The 20,899-nt window shown below is 38.2% G+C and overlaps 1 protein-coding gene across 2 annotated transcripts in view; it reads left to right on the top strand.

The window, feature by feature from the left end:
- The window catches only part of SLK (STE20 like kinase), a 68,981-nt gene that overhangs the window by 34,857 nt on the left and 13,225 nt on the right, over window positions 1-20,899 (top strand). The window contains exons 10-14 of one of the 2 annotated variants that reach the window (XM_066354518.1): window positions 1,988-2,118; window positions 2,333-2,456; window positions 4,862-5,041; window positions 7,451-7,543; window positions 14,664-14,793. In XM_066354518.1, coding sequence (XP_066210615.1) covers window positions 1,988-2,118; window positions 2,333-2,456; window positions 4,862-5,041; window positions 7,451-7,543; window positions 14,664-14,793 — 658 coding nt within the window. The remainder of the gene's footprint in view (window positions 1-1,987; window positions 2,119-2,332; window positions 2,457-4,861; window positions 5,042-7,450; window positions 7,544-14,663; window positions 14,794-20,899) is intronic. The other variant, XM_066354519.1, reaches the window with a different exon arrangement.

Here is a 20,899-nt window from a genome sequence, read left to right as displayed (position 1 = left end):
TTTTAGTAGTAACTGAAAAAGTAGAAAGATCGGAGGTAATGGGAGGTGGATCTATTTTGGGGGTGTGCCCACTTGAGGTTGTAGAGGAAGTCTGGATAGGGTGCCCAGTCCCAGGCTTCAGAAGAGCAGTGGGGATGGCGGAAGCTTGCAGAATAGAACAGTAAGAAGATGCAGAAAGGTGACTGGAAAGTGCCAAAGACAACCTTGAAAATCTAATGCATTTTGCATTTAATTTTTTCACATTCTACTTTTGCTTCTTCTGCTTTTTTTTTTGTATTTTTCTGAAGTTGGAAACAGGGAGGCAGTCAGACAGACTCCTGCATGCGCCCAACCAGGATCCACCCGGCATGCCCACCAGGGGGCGATGCTCTGCCCACCTGGGGCATTGGTCTGTTGCGACCAGAGCCATTCTAGCGCCTGAGGCGGAGACCACGGAGCCATCCTCAGTGCCTGGGCCAACTTTGTTCCAATGGAACCTCGGCTGCGGGAGGGGAAGAGAGAGACAGAGAGGAAGGAGAGGGGGAGGAGTGGAGAAGCAGATGGGTGCTTCTCCTGTGTGCCCTGGCCGGGAATCGAACCTGGGACTCCTGCATGCCAGGCCAACTCTCTACCACTGAGCCAACCGGCCAGGGCCGCTTCTTCTGCCTTTTTTTTTTTTTTTGTATTTTTCTGAAGCTGGAAACGGGGAGAGACAGTCAGAGACTCCCGCATGCGCCCGACCAGGATCCACCCGGCACGCCCACCAGGGGGCAACGCTCTGCCCACCAGGGGGCGATGCTCTGCCCCTCCGGGGCATCGCTCTGTTGCGACCAGAGCCACTCTAGCGCCTGGGGCAGAGGCCAAGGAGCCATCCCCAGCGCCCGGGCCATCTTTGCTCCAATGGAGCCTCGGCTGTGGGAGGGGAAGAGAGAGAGAGGAAGGAGAGGGGGAGGGGTGGAGAAGCAGATGGGCGCTTCTCCTGTGTGTCCTGGCCGGGAATCGAACCTGGGACTTCTGCACGCCAGGCCGACGCTCTACCACTGAGCCAACTGGCCAGGGCTTCTTCTGCTTTTTAACCTTTCCCCCCATATCCAAACCAAGTGATTATCTGCTCTCAATACCAGATGTATTTGTAGGAGTGTTATACTTCTGTTTTTTCTATTTACTTTAAAAAGCATTTGGATACCAGTTGAGGAATGAAGAGTCTGGTCTTAATAAATAATTGTAGGCAATAACTAGCAGGCAGATATGGTTCTTTTGAGGTGCAGTATGCTATCTTTCTAGTCACTCTAAAATCACATGTTTGTCCCCGGTCCTGAGATGGAGAACTATTGATATTGTTGCCAATGAAATAGATTTTGATATTCAGTCCTGGAAGTGCTTAAAAATTACTTTTGGGGCCCTGGATTGGCAGAGCATCAGCCCCAGACAGGGGTTGCCAGGTGGGTCCCGGTTGAGGCGCATGCGGGAATCTGTCTCTGTCTCCGCTGTTCTCATTGGGAAAAGAAGAAAAAAAAAATATGTCGGAGCCTTTTCAAAATACACTCTCCCAGCTGCCCTGAGACCTATTGCTTTAAATTCTTTAAGAGATGAGCCCCAGGAATTCATTTTGGTCCTGTCAGTGGGTCTAAAACTGAAAGCAAAGGAACTCCAAGGTGAAAAGAAGGAATAAAAAATAGTTAAAATGTAAGTTATACTAATTAGTGAATGAATATTAGTATGTGAATTGCTCCTTCAATTACTCCACCACTGTGCCTGATTATGATGTGGTATAAAAATTATACATGCACATCATCAAAAGGCATAATTTCACTTGAAAAAATTTTTATTTCATCTGTAAAGTCATCTGAAAGTCAGAGGAGAAGATGATATAACTGGTTCCACAGGTGAGTCTTACTGCATGACTATTCAATTTTTTGTTTTTTTCTTTTCTTTTTTTACATAAGAAAATGTTTTCTCTCTTGTATTGCCCATATATAAAACCTAACTAAAATAAAATCTCACTCAGGAAACAAGGAGACAAAAGAAAACACTGAAGAAAACACGCAAATTTGTTGTTGATGGTGTAGAAGTGAGTGTAACAACATCAAAGATAGTTACAGATAGTGATTCCAAAACTGAAGAATTGAGGTTTCTTAGGTGAGTAGAGAAACAACATATGATACTTAAAACTGGTTTTGTGATTTCTTTTCAGTCTCTGCAAAGTCTAAAGACTAGAGAAACAAGTGAAATCTTGGCTAATTTTGGATTATCCTTTTATTACTTTTACATTTGAAAAATATCTTAAAGTAAAAAGAGTTACTTCAAAGGTGTAATTTTTATTTTTCTCTGTCATTGATAATAATTTTATTAGACGCCAGGAACTTCGGGAATTAAGATTTCTTCAAAAAGAAGAGCAAAGAGCCCAACAACAGCTCAATAGCAAACTGCAGCAGCAACGAGAACAAATTTTTCGGCGCTTTGAGCAGGAAATGATGGTAAAGTCTTAGATATTTGTACTTTTTTGCTAATTATGAAATTTGGTGCTTTAAGAAAAAAACCCATGAGTGGTTTTACAACTTGTTCTCTGATGACTACATTTTTCTGGCTTTGTAATGTGTTTCTGGCCTTTATCTCTTTGGTGTTCTGGATGTCTTTTTCTTTTCTTTTTTCCCTTTGCCCAAAAGGGTCTTCCATCTCAGAATTCCTGTCACTGACTTACAGTGTGATGGGCATCCTCATTTTTCTTTGATTAAAATCTGTCAGGAAACCTGGAATCATGAGAGCTAGTAGGTGGTGTACAGAGTCCTTTGGTGTGCCTGGTGCTGCATAATTCTTCAGTGTTACAATTTGACCTCTCAGATTTGGAATGCAAGATTTTAAGCCAGTCTAGAGCAGTCATCTTTAAACCCTGCTAAGTATTACAATAGAACTTCTTGGGGGCTTTTTCAAAAGACACTTCTCTTGTTTCCTACAGTTAAGCTTCCACATACCCTATTCACAGCTTCTTGAGAAATTAGTTCTGACTAGTCAAGGGTAATTGTAACTGAGTCTTGGTTTTTTCCTTGTATCCAAAGTTAAAAGAGGAATTAGTAATGTCATATAAGATTTTGATAACTTATGTTGAACATCTCGCATAAGGTAGGTTAGAAAAAAGATAACTGGAAATATTATACTGTTTATACTTTGAACATAGTTCTTAATTATATGTGCTAAGAATCATTTTGTGTGGCCCTGGCCAGATGGCTCAGTTGGTTAGAGCACTGTCCTGAAACACAGAGGTTGCCAGTTTGATCCCCGGTCAGGGCACTTACAGGAACAGATCAACGTTTCTATCTTTCTTTCTCTCTCTCTCCCCCTCCCTTTCTCTCTCTAAAATGGATAAAAATAAACAAACAAACAAAAGAATTGTTTTGTGAGAAGTATGGTATTGTTGATTATATTTGTTGGATTATAACTGAGAATTCCTAAGAATTCTTTTTTTCTCACTGAGTATTTTTATAGTACTTATATTCTGTTTTCTAGAACCTTATAAAAGTTGGGGAGGTTTTCCCCTAAAATATTTTTCAGAATGTTCTGCATTTTAATTTGTTTACACCCATTACAAATATTTAACTTTATCTTTATCTAAAATTGCAATGTTACTCATTTTTTATGTATGCAGCAATCTTTTGTTGAAAGTGTAGATTTATAATTCCAAAAGATTTGTTTCAATGAAATAATATGTTTATTTTAAGAATCTTAATGAAGAAGAGCAAATCTGAAAATGACAGTGGTACATAATTAAAATAGACTTCAGATAAGACCTTTGCTATATCAAACATTTTGTTGTATAAATATTGAAAATGTCCTTTAGTACTTCACAGCAACTGGATATTCTTGTGGATTGTCTAAAAATTTTGAACATTCTACTACTTGTATAATAGAAAAAAGTATAGTTGACTCTTGAGTAATGCAGGGGATAGGGGGTCCCCCCTACCCGGTACAGTAGAAAATCCATGTTTAAGTTTTAACTCCTCAAAAACAAAAACTTAACTACAGGCCCTGGCCGTTTGGCTCAGTGGTAGAGCATCGACCTGGCGTGCAGGAGTCCCGGATTCGATTCCCGGCCAGGGCACACAGGAGAAGCGCCCATCTGCTTCTCCACCCCTCCCCCTCTCCTTCCTCTCTGTCTCTCTCTTCCCCTCCCACAGCCAAGGCTCCATCGGAGCAAAGTTGGCCCGGGCGTTGAGGATGGCTCCATGGCCTCTGCCTCAGGCACTAGAATGGCTCTGGTCACAACAGAGCAATGCCCTACATGGGCAGAGCATCGCCCCCTGGTGGGCATGCCGCGTGGATCCCGGTCGGGCACATGCAGGAGTCTGTCTGACTGCCTCCCCGTTTCCAACTTCATAAAAATACAAAAAAAGAAACCCAAAAAACAAAAACTTAACTACAGTTGTCCTTTGGTATCAACGGGGAATTGCTGTCAAGACTCCCCATGGATACCAAAATCTGCAGATGTTCCAGCCCCTTATATAACACAGTGTAGAACAATGCAGACTGTAAACCCTCTGCATCCACAGATTCCCAGCTGCAGTTTCCCGTTTGAGGTTCATTGAATCTGCGGATTTGAAACTTGGGGATCCAGAGGGCCAACTGTATATTTATTGAAAAAATTCTGTACATATATGGACCTGTGTAGCTCAAAGCCATTCAGGGGTCAACTGTATTTATTTTCCATGTTAGAGAAAATGAAATGCTCATCTTTTTGAAAAATTTCATATATTCATTTGACTTGTTCAGTACTACAAGGTTATGTATATTCAAATGCTAATTATGTACTCTTAGTAAACATCCTCATTATAATGAGTGAATGTGATTGATAGAAAAGTTAAATGATCTTGAGCTATATGTTTTACAGAGCAAAAAGAGACAGTATGACCAAGAAATTGAGAATCTAGAAAAACAGCAGAAACAGACTATTGAACGTCTAGAACAGGAACACACAAATCGCTTGCGAGATGAAGCCAAACGCATTAAAGGAGAACAAGAGAAAGAGTTGTCCAAATTTCAGAGTATGTTGAAGAACCGAAAAAAGGAGGTAGGTGTTAACTACTGTTTTTAATTACTAGAGCTATTTTTTTAATGTATATGTAAGACTAAGGGATTAGGAATAAAGCTTGATAATAATACTAGTAAGATAGCACTCATTCTTTCTTTCTTTTTTTTGGCGTTCCCAACAGTCATGTGGGATAGTAGTTAGGTCAGGTGTTACCCATTTACTGCCAAGGAGGCTGGAGTAGAAGAAGTTTTAATGGCCTAGTCACATTCACAAACTACCATTAAATGTCCAGCTAAACATTGAACCAAGTCTTCATTTTCCTTCCAGACTATCATTTTTCTTTTATTAATGCAGCATTTAAGGCATATTATAGAAATATTTTTTCAAGAAAATTTACAATGTTTTGTTTTCAGGTGGCAATAATAATTCCCCTTATTATTTATTTGTAATATTTAATTCATACTTAAATTTTTTTTTATTAGCTTAATTACCTTTCTTGGACATTGTACCAAAACAAAAGCTGAGTAACCTGAAATTTGCAATAATATATATAAATTCATCAAATTGCGAGATACTTTGAAGAATCACAGGTAGAAGAATATTTGTAAAGTCATTTGAATAGAATGAATTTTTTCATTTTTCCTGAAACTGTTCCATATTGTGGTAGAATCTGTTTATGGTGTGAAAAATAGTCATTAATTGAGAAAGACGATTCACATATTGTATTAGTGTATCTTTTTCTCCCCAAGTAAAATAAACCTAAGAGAAATTTATTTATATATTAGAGTTTTCAGTGGTAATTTTATGAAAATTATCTGTACCTTTAGTGTAGGAGGAGAATTTACCTTTTCATGATTTACCCCAGGGACAGCAATATGATTTATTTCTAATAGACTGGAACCAAAATATCTCAACCAAACTAGTGAATGTATTTTTACATTTGTAAGTTTCAGTACCCAATTTCATTGACTTCAACATTTAAATTATGCAGAAAATTGAACATCATATTGCTGAACTTGCAGATCTACTTTAAAAAGGGTAGAATCAAGCATTAATAAATATACTGTGTTGTATGATTGCTTTAGGTAAAGATGACTTAAATGGTATATAATTTTATTTGATGTGGCTACCATTTCTAAAAATTACTGTTTTGTCACATGATTATATTTTATATAGAATGGTTCTGTATGTCATGATGTATGACTTTTACTGAGGCTACACGTTAATTCTCTTGAAACCATGGGTACTATTAGAAGTTATTTTTAATATCAGATTAAATAAAACAAATTTTACAGGTAAATATATGATTTAATCCTAAATATATAAAAGTCTCCAGTTATTGTTACTGTTTTGGGTAGCAGAGTTTTAGACAGTGAATATGTTTGAGATCATGATATGTGTATTTTAAATAATTATACTATGTATTTTTTTCCTTATCACTAAACTTCTTGCATTTGGGGAGTCTCTTCCTTTTAATGGTGATTTGGTTTCATGAGGAATTACTGATGGAAAATTTTAAATACACTATGTTTAATCAAAATCGGTCTCCTTCACGGACCATCAGTAGCATGTGGTGATTCGGAATCTGTGGTTGCTTTTGGTGCTTCTACTTGTAAACACATGATTGTCTTTCATAGTTGGATTACAGGTCTCTTTTTAGGTGGAGTACATATCTAGATTTTTGAAATGATTTAAGAGATTGAGCTCTGAAAAGACTTTGTTTCATAATATGTTTTATCTGGTATAATAAATCATAGCATATTAAACTTATTTTATGAGTGTATTACTGATTTTAAACTTGACAATTAAGTTTGGCTTAAATTATCAGCGAAGGAGAATGTTATCTGAATCCAACACAAAATCATCAGATATGTTTATTTTTATCACACTGTGTGTAAAAAGGTGTGTTTTATGAAAAAAAAGAAAATGCAATATTTCTCCTTTGTGTATTCTAAGGCTTACTTACCCTTTTCGGGTTTTTTTGGTCTCAGTGAATTTTACTTAAAATTATTTCTTTGGTTTAATCAAGCCAATTATTAATTGTTTTACTTTTAAAAGTGACATTAGCTTTCCTTATGCTTGATACTTCAAACAATGTCAATAGATGTATTTATAATTTTATGATCTTTCAAGAAGGTCAGTTCAGTTTATTAACTTTACTTCAGCATCAGTGCTGTAACTAATCCTTTACTGATTGTCTTCAGATCAGATCTTTATATAGGGATATTAAGCAACTAATTAACTTCTACATGGTATAATGTCCCTTTTCTGCACTGAGATTAAGCATGTTCTGTCCTTTCATTCTTTTTCACCAAACTAACACCTATGCTAATGCATGTTAAACTTTTTAACAGCTTTCATGTTTGACTTGTAGCTTGTCTGCTCACATAAATGCTTGCTGTGGAGAAAGTATTATTTCCCCACCTCCTGCATGCTTATACACTGTAGGTTATAAATGAAGTGGAGAAAGCACCCAAAGAGCTGAGAAAAGAGCTCATGAAACGCAGGAAAGAGGAGCTTGCACAAAGCCAGCATGCTCAGGTAACAGCAGCAGCTTAATGCTACTAAAACAGAAAGCAGCATTATTCTCACAGCTCAATAAACCATGGTTGAAAGGGTAAATTCTAACTGTATTTATATGATACTGACTTTTCCTCATACAAAGGTACCCAGGGCATTCTTTCTGTAGTACTAAATTCACTCTAATGATGACATTCAAGTTGTTAATATGAAGTTAAGTGGAATGTTTAGAAAACTGACTCCAGATGAAATAAATAAGTATGTTAATGTACAATCCAGTGTAGTCTTATTTTAATCGTTTTGGAAGTTTGCATATTTAAGTAGTAATGTCAGTGTTTGATAAAAGACTTCCAGGACAGAAAAATATGGAAGGGTGAGTATGAAAAGGATGCCTAATAAAAGGCTGTTACTTCTAAAAAATTCAAAGTTTAAAGAAAAATGGTCAATATTAATATTAAATGGTAGATCAAACATTTATTACTGTTAAACTCAAGAACATAAGCAACTTAAAACCTAATTTTAAATACTAAGTGTGTTTTTCTTTTTGGTTCAGAATATAGCAATTAAAAAATAGTTTTTTTCTGTATAAATTTGATTCTAGGTTTTAAGGCTGAGCCAATAAAGACGGATGAATTCTTTATAAAATTAGATAAATTAGTATTTTCAACATATTCTTCAGGAATTATTTCTCATGACTACAAAGTTTTTTATCCTAGGAATCTTCTTTCTTTTAATTAAGTGTATACTCAGCCTGGAAGCAAAGAAAAGTAAGCTCAGTTTATAGTTATGTATGTCAATGAAAGGAAGAAGAGGCATGGATTATATATTAACTCTTGCTTTATATTATCTTTTTAATGTGGTTTTTTAGAACTTAAAAAGTGGTTTCCAGACTTTTCAATTTTACAGACCCATGAAAAGAAACAAAAATAACAAAAAATATTGGGGACCAAGATGAATGGATTGCCCGTCAGAATTTTTTTGTTTTTGCCAAGTAAAGATATCTTAAAACTTTCATTTACTTGTCACCATCATTTTGAAGGAGACTATTTTAACACCATGAAAAATATGACAGAATTTTTTTTCGAGAGAGAGACAGGAAGGAAGAGAGATGAGAAGCATCAACTCGTAGTTGTGTCATGTTAGTTGTTCATTGAGTGTTCCTCGTATGTGCCTTAGCTAAGCCAGTGGCCCCTTGCTCAAGCCAGTGACTTTGAGCTTCAAGCCAGACCTTTGAGCACAAGACAGCGATCCTGGGATTATGTCAGTGATCCTGCACTCAAGCCGATGATGTTGGTGTTTTGAACCTAGGACCTCAGTGTCCTAGGTTAACACTCTTACTACACTACTACTGGTCAGGCTCGGAATTAAAAGAAATATTTTTTAAAGTGAGAGGTGGGGAGGTAGAGAGACAGACTCCTGCGTGCTCCCCATCTGGGATCTACCTGACAAGCCCCCTATGGGGCGATTGCTCCATTGCTCAGCAGCCAAGCTATTTTAGCGCCTGAAGTGAGGCCATGGAGCCATCCTCAGTGCCTGGGGTCAACTTGCTCAAATGAGCCATGGCTGCGGGGGTTGGGGGGTGAGGGGGTGGTGGTAGAGAAGCAGATGGTTACTTCTATTCTCCTGTGTGACTGGGAGTCCAACCCGAGACTTCCACATGCTGGGCCAATGCTCTACTGCTGAGCCAACCAGCCAGGGAAGAATTTAAAATTTTAATAAAATTAGCTTATTTTAATAAATTTAGTTTTTGCTGTGAGCCAGTGAAAAATTTTGTCTTGGCTGGTGTGGAGATCACGAAATAGCAAACATGCATTTACTGTGTGTCAAACACTGTTTTAAATGCTTTACCTGTATAAACTCATTTTAACTGCACAATGTCTGAGGGAATTATTCTTGTTACCTCCGATCTACAGTGAGGGAAATAAAAGCCCAGGGAGACTGAGTGACTTTTCCCAAGGTGATACGTCTGGTCAATGATAAACCAGAATTCTTGCCTGGGCAAGTTTGGCTCCACATTTCATACACTTGAACCACCATACCATGCTGCTGCCCATATTCAAGCTGTCCTTTCTGTGCCAAATCTAAACTTTTACCAGCGTAGCTTAGTAATTGTTGGCCATGTCTTGTTCCTAGGTGAGAGGAGGTCCTTACTGACTACATACATTTTTGGATAATTTGGATTTCAAACTAGATAACAATATGGTTTTACCTTATAAAGGAATATAGACTTTTTAAATTTTAAAATGTAGTATATTAGATTATATGATGCTATGCTTTAATAAAACTTTGTTGGTGATTATTCACATAATTTTGATTGCCTAGCCTGTATTTTCCAAGAAAGCTGAAAGCAACAATAAATTTATTTTTGTAAATTTAATGGAGAATTTAGTAGCCTAACAAATTTCAAAAGCATTTCTCTTTACTGCTTTAAGGTGCTAAAACTTGATAACTTTGCAGAGTCTATTTTAAAATCTTTTGAGAGTTTATAGATAATAGCCATATAGTTATGGAGCTAGAATGTATTTGATCATCTAGTCCAGTGGTTTTCAAGTTGTGCATTTAGGAGCTCTTGAGTTTGGAAGAAGCACCTCAAGAATTCTTCTAAAAGCGAAGACTGGGTGGCTGTGGACCCCTGCTTCCACTTCAAGTCAAGGAGCACCACTTTTTAAAACTTTTATAAATTATGCATATTTTTGATGAGTTTTTTAAAAAAGGGTTTGACTGGTTTAAAAACAAAAACAAAAACCACCACCAGCAATCTAAAGTTTGGAAACCATTGATCCAGTTCAAATCTTTCATTTTACAGTGGAGAAAGAGGCTCCTCTGTTCCAGGCATCAAGAAACTCAACGTTTGTATAATTATTTTTTCCCTTTACAAAAAGTCATTAAGCCATATTCTCACCTGGGAGGTGCATTGTATTCTGATTCACAGGGTGTTGCTCAGGTCATGATTCAGTCTTTTCAGTTGTCATCTTGTGCAGTCTTCAACGCCCAAATGCAGGATGTAAGTCCCACGTGCCTGTAGGAGGATGCCCTCTCCTGTTTTCCCTGCTTTTTCTTTGGCTCACATGTGCCTTTTTGTTAGCTTTATTTGTTAAAATCTTAGAAGATTGATAGATGATAATGTCAGTAATGACAATAACAGTATTAACTTGACATGATCTTTATAGTACAGTACTCTTCAGTGTTTTTACATTTGATTCTCACTGCCATCATCCTAACACAGGGATGGAGTGGATTCATTTTACAGATGAAGGAATCAGGCACAGAAGTCTAAGTGATCTGCCTAAAGTCACAAAGAGATTGACGGTAGAGTTGGAGTTAGAACACTTCTAATACATTGTGTTCTTTTTCTATCTACCCCACAAATTTTAGCTGGAGATTTCCATATTTTTCAAGAAATATCTTCCGAGTAGTATTTTATGAGCTTTGCACATGTGAGAAATTGAATGCTGTGATTAGATTTTTATCTTTGTGTGAAGTGACATTTTGATTGCATATATGTTTCTTTAGATGTTTTAATTATGGATATGGTCAGAAAAGCCATATTAAAAGTGGTGACTTTAGTTTCATTGAACTCTAGTTTTCACTATTCAAATTGTCTGTAATGAATAGTGAGTTGCGATTTTCCTTATTGTAGTTTTAAATTAAGTCTGGAATTCCAGGCTGTATTCTTTCTCACAGTTTCTATAGGGAAGCGCCTAGCTCATCTAACACTGTAATTTTTGTCTGTGATGTTTGCTACACAACTGGAGTAGATAGAATACAGCTTGATTTCAACCCTTCCTTCCCCTCTCCAGAAATTAGACTTATTTTTCTTATCATTGGCAGCTGTTGGACTCTAGTTTTCTAAAAGAGTAAGCAAAACATTACTTTTATTAAAGAGAGGGAGAAATTATGAATTACGATCACTTTTCTGATCATTACCATTTTTAGCTTTTCTTTTGAGTTAAAATGATCAAATTTTGTGCAAATAGGTATATAAGGGTATATCAAATAGGTAAATAAGGGTATATCAAAACCCTTAACAGTTTTCTAGAACCCAGTGTTGTATTTTTCATGTTCGTAGTTACCTGATTAATATAATAAAATTACTTATCAGAATTCAAACGTGCTTTTAAAGGGCACTCATTTTATAATTTATGTGTCTATTTAAAAATATTTGTTACTCCTAGTGATCAGATTCATCTGTTAGTTTTTTTTATAGGATGAGTGTAATTGGTAGAATCTTTTTGGAATGTAACATCACTTTTCATTTACATCCTGTGGGTAATTTTTAATTAAAAAATCCATTTTGAACACATTGTACTTGGCTTTTGAAGTTAGGAAATTTAATGAAATCTCAATAGTATTAAATTTTTATTTCTTTTGAGGTGATAACATATACTAAGTAGTATGTGCGGGACCTATCAGGTAATTTTTAGCTTTAATCTAAAAAATTATTGGTGCATTATCCTTGACCATGTAATTATCCAGACTCTTAATTATTTAACCCTGTAGCCCTGTAAAGTAGCTGGTGTCTTTGCTATCTCTTATTGTTAGGAAGCACTTCCATACGTTGCCTACCTTGACTTAGCTGATGGTTCATATTTTCCCTTCTGGAGTAGAGCAGTGCTAGTTCTGCCTGCTTCTGTAAACAGTCTCAGCTCTTCTTTTCCCCTCGTTTATTATTAGCTGCTTTAGGGCATGCTTCTGGAGCTCTTTTAGTCCTTCATTGTGTAGGCTGGTTTCTGGACCCTTCCCAGCTTTGAGTTTTTTGTGGTTTTGAACTGTTGAAAGTGCAACACTAAGAAAAGGGGCCCACTACTCTATGTGAACTGCAAACCAATTTGGGTCCAATAGCATGGAAGCTCTTTGAAGACAATATTGTCTTTTATTAGTTTTAGTAACCCTGTAACTAGTACACTGCCCAGCATTGACCAAGTGCTTAATAAAGGCTTTCTTTGAATTGAATTCTTTTATTGTTTATCTAGATATAAATATAGTAATGTGACCAAATATAAATATAGTAATGTACTAACAAGAAATACATTTATTTTTTGGTGGTATTGGCTTATATTTACCTTTTTAATTTTTACATAAAAATTTATTCGCCCCATCTCGTGCACTTGATTTCTTTTTTTTTTCTTTTTAAGCAAGAGAGACAGACAGGGAGATAAGCATCAATTCATAGTTGGGACACTTTAGTTGTTCATTGACTGGGGGGCTCCACCTAACCCAGTGACCCTTTGCTCAATCTACTGACCTTGGGCTCAAGCCAGGAACTTTTGGGCTCAAGCCAGCGACCATGGAGTCATGTCTATGATCCCATGCTCAAGCCAGCAATCTCATGCTTAAGCTGGTGAGCTTGTGCTGAAATCAGTACCTGGAGGTTTCAAACCTGGGTCCTCAGCATCCCAGGCCAATGTTCTATTCACTGTGCCACTGCCTGGTCAGGCTACACTGATTTCTTTTAGCCTAAATGTAATATTTATATTTATGCTAGTTAACTGGAACCCATTGTTTTTGCCCACATGGATAATTAAAAAAATTATTTTATGCAAACAAATGGTAAAAATGTTGAACAAAAGAAAACTCTTTGATGTATATGCAGATTATAGTAAATTTATTTAACAAGTTTGCATATCAAAATTTTATAATGAAATTAGAGAAACAATTTAATTTTTATTACAAGTGATATTTTAGGACAAAGAAATTTGAACAACTTTTTTTGTTGTAACTGCTTAAAAGATAGACATAGAAATTTTGCATCTCTAAATAAAACTCAAAAGGCATTATTGCTATATAGTTGAATTTAAATATTCACTTAGTTTTATTATTTTGTTGTGATAAAGTTGTATAGGTGTTTGTAGTCAAAATGACAATTGTATTTTATAGAGGTAATTCATTAGTCTTTCTGCTGCTGTATATTTGTATTTATGCTAAAATATAAATTATGATGCAAATGATACAGCAGCATTCATGACTCCTAATTACTTTAACTGGATGTCATGAATGGCAAGACATGATCCTTGCCTCCAGGGACAGAGTACTAAGGCAACCATCTCGAGGAACACTGCTGGACTATCCTTTGTGCACTGAGGGCTAGATCGGTGGTGATATAGAGCCTATGGACTTGGTCTGAGGCCTAAAAATAGTTCCAAAAGGGTCTTGGGGTTTTTATCTTCTCTAGGATGCACAAGAGGAGGCATTATAGGTGGAGTGGCACTTCAACTCCCAAGTTTTTACATTCACACTCAAATTGATCAGATGTCTCTTGAGCTAATCATAAACTACCATAGCTGCCAAGAGAGGGATGGAAACCCAAACATTTCCTGGCAAAATTTACCCTTCTTCAATTTGGATATTGTTTCTTTTCTTCTGTAAATGTACATTCTAGCATAAAGGTCAAAGGTCACTTTTAACATTTCCTTTCTTACACATTAACCAAAGGATATTTTTAAAGCATAAATTTGGCATTTAGGCAAATAGTACTCAGAATATATTTGTTGAATGAATGAACAGATCTCAAACATGTTAGTAGAGTATCTGATTATAAGGAATTTTGATAACAGATTAATAGAATGTAGCTCACTTTCTTGTTACTAGTTCACATTTCTCTAGCAATGCACTATTAGTAAATCCTCAAACTATTATTTTTTTTTTAGGTATAGGTTGTTGATGCAGAAACAATCTTTCTCAGTGTAGGCATGGTATTTTTTCCTCTTTATTTCTTAGAAAAATAGTTTAAAATTCTGACACCTGTTTTACTTATTTGCTCTTTATCACCTTGCTTTCTAAAAGGCTCTTCTTGTCCTTGTTTTATCTATGCTGAAGTGGAATGGATAGTCAGTTTTAGAAGATTTAAATTTATTATTTTCCCAAAGATGTCAGTGTAACAAGGCATTTTAATTATAATATGAATGGATAATGGACTGCTTTTATGGATATTATTCTTAATAAGTTTAGAATAATATATATTCTAGAACTTTTTTTCTGGACTTTACTAGTACATTTAGATATATAATTTTGGTTTTTTAAAATTTAACTTTAGAAACTTGATTTAAAAATCTTGTTAACTACTAATATATGCAGTCATATAGATAAATGGATGTTTTGCTCAGTAAATACTTATTAACTGATGGTTAACTCTGTCTAATAGGAACAAGAGTTTGTTCAGAAGCAACAGCAAGAATTAGATGGCTCTCTGAAGAAGATCATCCAGCAGCAGAAGGCAGAGCTCGCAAATATTGAAAGAGAGTGCCTGAATAACAAACAGCAGCTCAGGAGAGGTATACGAGATTATGCTGCATGTGTGTGTGTGTGTGTGTAAAATGACATCTCAAAAACATGGCTGAACTAGACCCTGAAAATCATGTGAATGCTTTCCTTTGCTAGAATGGTAGAGGGAAAGAGAAAGAAAGTTGAGGTAAATGAGAGGAAAATAATTGTAAAAATAAAATTAAGAAATTCTATGAGAGAGAGACAAGATGGTGCTGGAGTAGTCAGACATACCAACTTCCACCTCCCAGAACCAAAGTGGATTACAAACTAATTTTAAGAACCATCATCTGGGCCCTGGCCGGTTGGCTCAGTGGTAGAGCCTCGGCCTGGCGTGCAGAAGTCCCGGGTTTGATTCCCGGCCAGGGCACACAGGAGAAGCGCCCATCTGCTTCTCCACCCCTCCCCCTCTCCTTCCTCTCTGTCTCTCTCTTCCCCTCCCGCAGCCAAGGCTCCATTGGAGCAAAGATGGCCCGGGCACTGGGGATGGCTCCTTGGCCTCTGCCCCAGGTGCTAGAGTGGCTCTGGTTGCGACAGAGCGACGCCCCGGAGGGGCAGAGCATCGCCCCCTGATGGGCAGAGTGTCGCCCCCTGGTGGGCGTGCCGGGTGGATCCCAGTCGGGCGCATGCAGGAGTCTGTCTGACTGTCTCTCCCCGTTTCCAGCTTCAGAAAAATACAAAAAAAATAAAAATAAAAAAAAAAATAAAAAAAAAGAACCATCATCTGGAAAAACCAACTTTGGACTAAACTAAGAGGACTCTTCAACCAAGGAATACTGAAGAAGCCACACAGACTGGTAGGAAAAGCGGAAACGCAGAGAGGGCTGCCCAGCTCCCTGGAGCGAAAGGCAGCCAGGAGAGACTCGCATGGCGGAAGTGAGTTTAGCAGAGAGGGAAGGGTCCTGAGTCCCAGAAACAAAGCTCCAGCCTGCAGCCCCAGAGCCTAGAAGAGGCGTATGGACAGTATTTAGCTGGAAACAAGACAGGATACTGTTTGTGAGAAAGAGACTGATTTCTCAGACCCAGGATTCTTCTTAAAGGACCGCACAGAAAAACTCTCACAACCACTCACCTGGGGCTCCGGAGGATCGGGAGAGAGGAGAGGACTGGAGTAGCAGGAAGAGAGTGTAATCTAGGAGGCACAGGAAGAAACACTTTGAGAAACAGCCACCCTATCCCCTGAGACGAGTCACTTCCCAAATCTGAAGTAAATATTTCCCCTGGAAACAGCAATACCAGCAAAGGGAAGCAGGACACCAGCCAAACAAGTTCTCCTGCGGCACTCAGAGCAGAGTCACTTAGAAAGAGGGAGCTTTCGGGACTACAGTAGTGAGTCTTAGGGTCTGAGCTGCAGTGCCCCCACCCACATGGCTGAGGGCTTGCCGAGGGCAGGCGTTGGCAGGACGCGGAAGCGCGGTTCTGTCGGCAAGGGCAGAAGCCAGCTGGCCATAGGTGTGAGCTTGGTCTTGCCTGGCTGGGGAGGAGGGGACATGTTAAAGTGGTCAAGCCTAGCTGCGAGCCGCCTGCAAACCAGCCTGCGGGGGAAGGGCAGGAGCCCTGGAAGGGGCAGAGACCCGCCCTTGAGCAAGGGCGCAGGAGCACAGCCTTGTCCCACCTGCGGAACCGAGGCTTGTGGCCTGACGCAGGAGCCAGCTCCTCCCGTGGGGGTGGAGCCAAAAGCCCAGAACAGGCGGAGTCGCACTACTGAGCATGGGTACTCAGTCCCACTCGGCCAGTGGAGCCAAGGCTTACAGCTGTTCCACAAGCGGGCTCCTCCTGCAGTGGCAGGGCGAAAGCCCGGAATCAGGCGGAGACCAGCAGCTGAGCAAAGGTGCTCACCCCTGCCCTCAGGGCTGAGCATAACACCACCCGCTGTGGTGGGGCAAAGGCTGAGGCCACCAAGGCTTGTACACCTGAGCATGTGATCATAGCCACTCTTGTGAAGGAGAGGCGGAAACCACAGCAACAGCCCCCGTTGGCAGGCACCGGCAACGCCCATACCCAAACGCTCTAGGCAGCAACAGCAGAGGGGGTGGCGGGCCTGCAGACAGAGCATGCCTACGGAATACAGAGGCCACACCCAGTGGACTCCAGTGGCCAAAACCTTCTTTTACACAGACAAAATGAGAAGGCAGTGAAGTGCAACACAAATGAATCAAGAGATATCCCCAGAAAAGGACCTGAAAGAGTCAGATATAACCAAATTACCAGATGCAGAGTTTAAAATAACGATTGTTAGGATGCTCAAAGATCTTAGGACAACAATAGATGGTCATTACAAACACCTAAATAATGAGATAGCAAATATAAAAGACATTGAAATAATAAAAAAGAATCAGTCAGAAATGACAAATACAATATCAGAAATGAAGAACACAATGGAAGGAATTAAAAGCAGGATGGATGAAGCTGAGAATTGAATCAGCGAGTTAGAGGACAAGATAAAGGCACAGAAGCAGAGCAGAAAAAAGAAAAGAGACTCAGAAGGTCTGAGGAAACTCTAAGAGACCTTTGTGACCACATGAAGAGAAATAACATCCGCATCATAGGGGTTCCTGAAGAAGAAGAGAAAGAACAAGGGATAGAGACTTTGTTCAAACATATCTTAGCTGAAAATTTCCCTCAAGGAAGGAAAACATCTCACAAGTTCAAGAAGGACAGAGAACTCCATTAAAGAGAAACCCAAAGAAATCAACACCAAGACACATCATAATTAAAATACCAAAGCTTACTGATAAAGAGAAAATATTAAAAGCTGCTAGAGATAAAAAGACTATCACCTACAAAGGAGCCCCCATAAGGATGACTTCCGACTTCTCAACAGAAACACTTGAGGCCAGAAGGGAATGACAAGACATATTTAAAGTAATGCAGAACGAGAACCTACAACCAAGACTACTTTATCCAGCAGGGTTATCATTTAAAATTGAACGAGAAATAAAAAGGTTTCCAGACAAAAAGAAACTCAAGGAATTCACTACAACCAAACCAATGCTGCAAGAAATGATACGGGGCCTGTTGTAAACAGATCAAAGGAGAAAAAGAATATAGCAAAAGAAGAATATAGTTTTAAAGAATAAAATGGCAATAAACAACTACATATCAATAATAACCTTAAATGTAAATGGATTAAATGATCCGATCAAAAGACATAGGATAGCTGTGTGGATAAGAAAACAGGACCCATACATATGCTGTGTACAAGAGACATACCTTAAAAGAAAAGATGCACATAAATTGAAGATAAAAGGATGGAAAAAAAATATTTCACGCAAATGGACATGAGAAAAAAGCTGGGGTAGCAATACTTATAGCAGACAAAATGGACTTTAAAACAAAGGCTATAGTAAGAGATAAAGAAGGTCACTGCATAATGATAAAGGGAGCAATCCAACAGGAAGATAAAACTGTTATAAATATGTACGCACCTAATATAGGAGCACCTAAATATATAAAGCAGACTTTGATGGATTTAAAGGGTGAGATCAACAGCAATACTATAATAGTAGGGGATTTCAATACCCCACTAACATCACTAGATAGATTCTCAAGAAAGAAAATTAACAAAGAAACAGCAGACTTAACGGGCACACTAGATCAACTTGATTTAATAGATATCTTCAGAACCTTTCACCCTAAAGCAGCAGGATATACATTCTTTTCAAGTGCTCATGGTACATTCTCTAGGATAGACCACATGTTAGGTCTCAACAAATTTAAGAAGATTGAAATCATATCGAGCACTTTCTCTGATCACAATGGAATGAAACTAGAAATCACAACAGAAAAACTGAAAAATACTCAAACACATGGAAACTAAATAGCATGTTATTAAATAACAAGTGGATTAACAATGAAATCAAAGAAGAAATAAAAAAATTCCTAGAAACGAACAATAATGAGCAAACATCAATTCAAAATTTATAGGACACAGCAAAAGCAGTCCTGAGAGGGAAGTTCATAGCATTACAGGCATACCTTAAGAAGCTAGAAAAAGCTCAAATAAACAACTTGACCCTGCATCTAAAAGAACTAGAAAAAGAACAACAAGTAAAGCCCATAGGTAGTAGAAGGAAGGAAATAATAAAGATCAGAACAGAAATAAATGACATAGAGGCTAAAGAAACAATACAGAGGATCAATGAAACTAGGAGCCGGTTCTTTGAAATGTAAACAACATCGATGAACCTTTAACCAGACTCACCAAGAAAAAAAGAGAGAGGACTCAAATAAAATTAGAAACGAGCCCTGGCCGGTTGGCTCAGCGGTAGAGCGTCGGCCTAGCGTGCGGAGGACCCGGGTTCGATTTCCGGCCAGGGCACACAGGAGAAGCGCCCATTTGCTTCTCCACCCCTCCGCCGCGCCTTCCTCTCTGTCTCTCTCTTCCCCTCCCGCAGCCAAGGCTCCATTGGAGCAAAGATGGCCCAGGCGCTAGAGTGGCTCTGGTCGCGGCAGAGCGACGCCCCGGAGGGGCAGAGCATCGCCCCCTGGTGGGCAGAGCGTCGCCCCATGGTGGGCGTGCCGGGTGGATCCCGGTCGGGTGCATGCGGGAGTCTGTCTGACTGTCTCTCCCTGTTTCCAGCTTCAGAAATATGAAAAAAAAAAAAATTAGAAATGAGAGTTTCTAATAACTGACACAACAGAAATACAAAATATTGTAAGAAAATACTATGAAGAACTGTATGCCAAAAAATTAGACAACCTAGATGAAATGGACAAATTCCTTGAAACATATAATCTTCCAAAAATTAATTTGGAAGAATCAGAAAACCTAAACAGACCAATTACAACAAATGAGATAGAAACAGTTATGAAAAACTCCCAACAAAGAAAAGTCCTGGCCTGATGGCTTCACAAGTGAATTCTACCAAATATTCAAAGAAGAACTACTATCCTTCTCAAGCTATTTCAAAAAATTCAGGAGGAAGGAAGACTTCCAAGCTCCTTTTATGAGGTGAGCATAATTCTGATTCCAAAACTAGGCAAAGACAACACAAAGAAATAAAATTATAGGCCAATACCCCTGATGAATTCAGATGCTAAAATTCTCATCAAAATATTAGCAAACTGGATCCAGCAATATATGAAAAATATCATACACCAGGATCAAGTGGGATTTATTCTTGGAGGCAAGGCTGGTACACTATTCGCAAATCAATCAATGTGATTCATCACATAAACAAAAGGAAGGAGAAAAACCATATGATAATTTCAATAGATGCAGAAAAAGCATTTGATAAAATCCAGCACCCATTCATGATCAAAACTCTCAGCAAAGTGAGAATACAGGGAACATACCTCAACATGATAAAGGCCATCTATGACAAACCCACAGCCAACATCATACTCAATGGGCAAAAATTAAAAGCAATCCCCTTAAGATCAGGAACAAGGCAGGGCTGCCCCTTCTCACCACTCTTATTCAACATAGTTCTGGAAGTCCTAGCCACAGCAATCAGATAAGAAAAAGAAATAAAAGGCATCCAAATTGGAAAAGAAGAAGTAAAACTATCATTATTTGCAGATGATATGATATTGTATATAGAAAACCCTAAAGTCTCAGTCAAAAAACTACTGGACCTGATAAATGAATTCAGCAAGGTGGCAGGATATAAAATTAATACTCAGAAATCAGAGGCATTTTTATACACCAACAATGAACAGTCAGAAAAAGAAATTAAGGAAGCAATCCCCTTCACTATTGCAACCAAAAAAATAAAATACCTAGAAATAAATTTAACCAGGGAGATTAAAGACTTGTACTTGGAAAATTATAAAACATTGATAAAAGAAATCAGGGAAGATACAAACAAGTGGAAGCATATACTGTGCTCATGGCTAGGAAGAATAAACATCATTAAAATATCTGTATTACACAAAGCAATTTATAATTTCAATGTAATACTGATTAAAATACCAATGGCTTACTTCAAAGATATAGAACACATATTCCAAAAATTTATATGGAACCAAAAGAGAACATGAATAGCCTCAGCAATCTTGAAAAGGAAGAATAAAGTGGGAGGTATCACACTTCCGAATATCAAGTTATATTACAAGGCCATTGTACTCAAAACAGCCTGGTACTGGCATAAGAACAGGCATATAGATCAATGG

The sequence above is a fragment of the Saccopteryx leptura genome, chromosome 13, assembly GCF_036850995.1.
Source record: "Saccopteryx leptura isolate mSacLep1 chromosome 13, mSacLep1_pri_phased_curated, whole genome shotgun sequence".
Classification (NCBI taxonomy): Eukaryota; Metazoa; Chordata; class Mammalia; order Chiroptera; family Emballonuridae; genus Saccopteryx; species Saccopteryx leptura.
The sequence above is the reverse complement of the archived record's forward strand: the minus strand, read 5'-3'. Positions and strand labels throughout refer to the sequence as shown.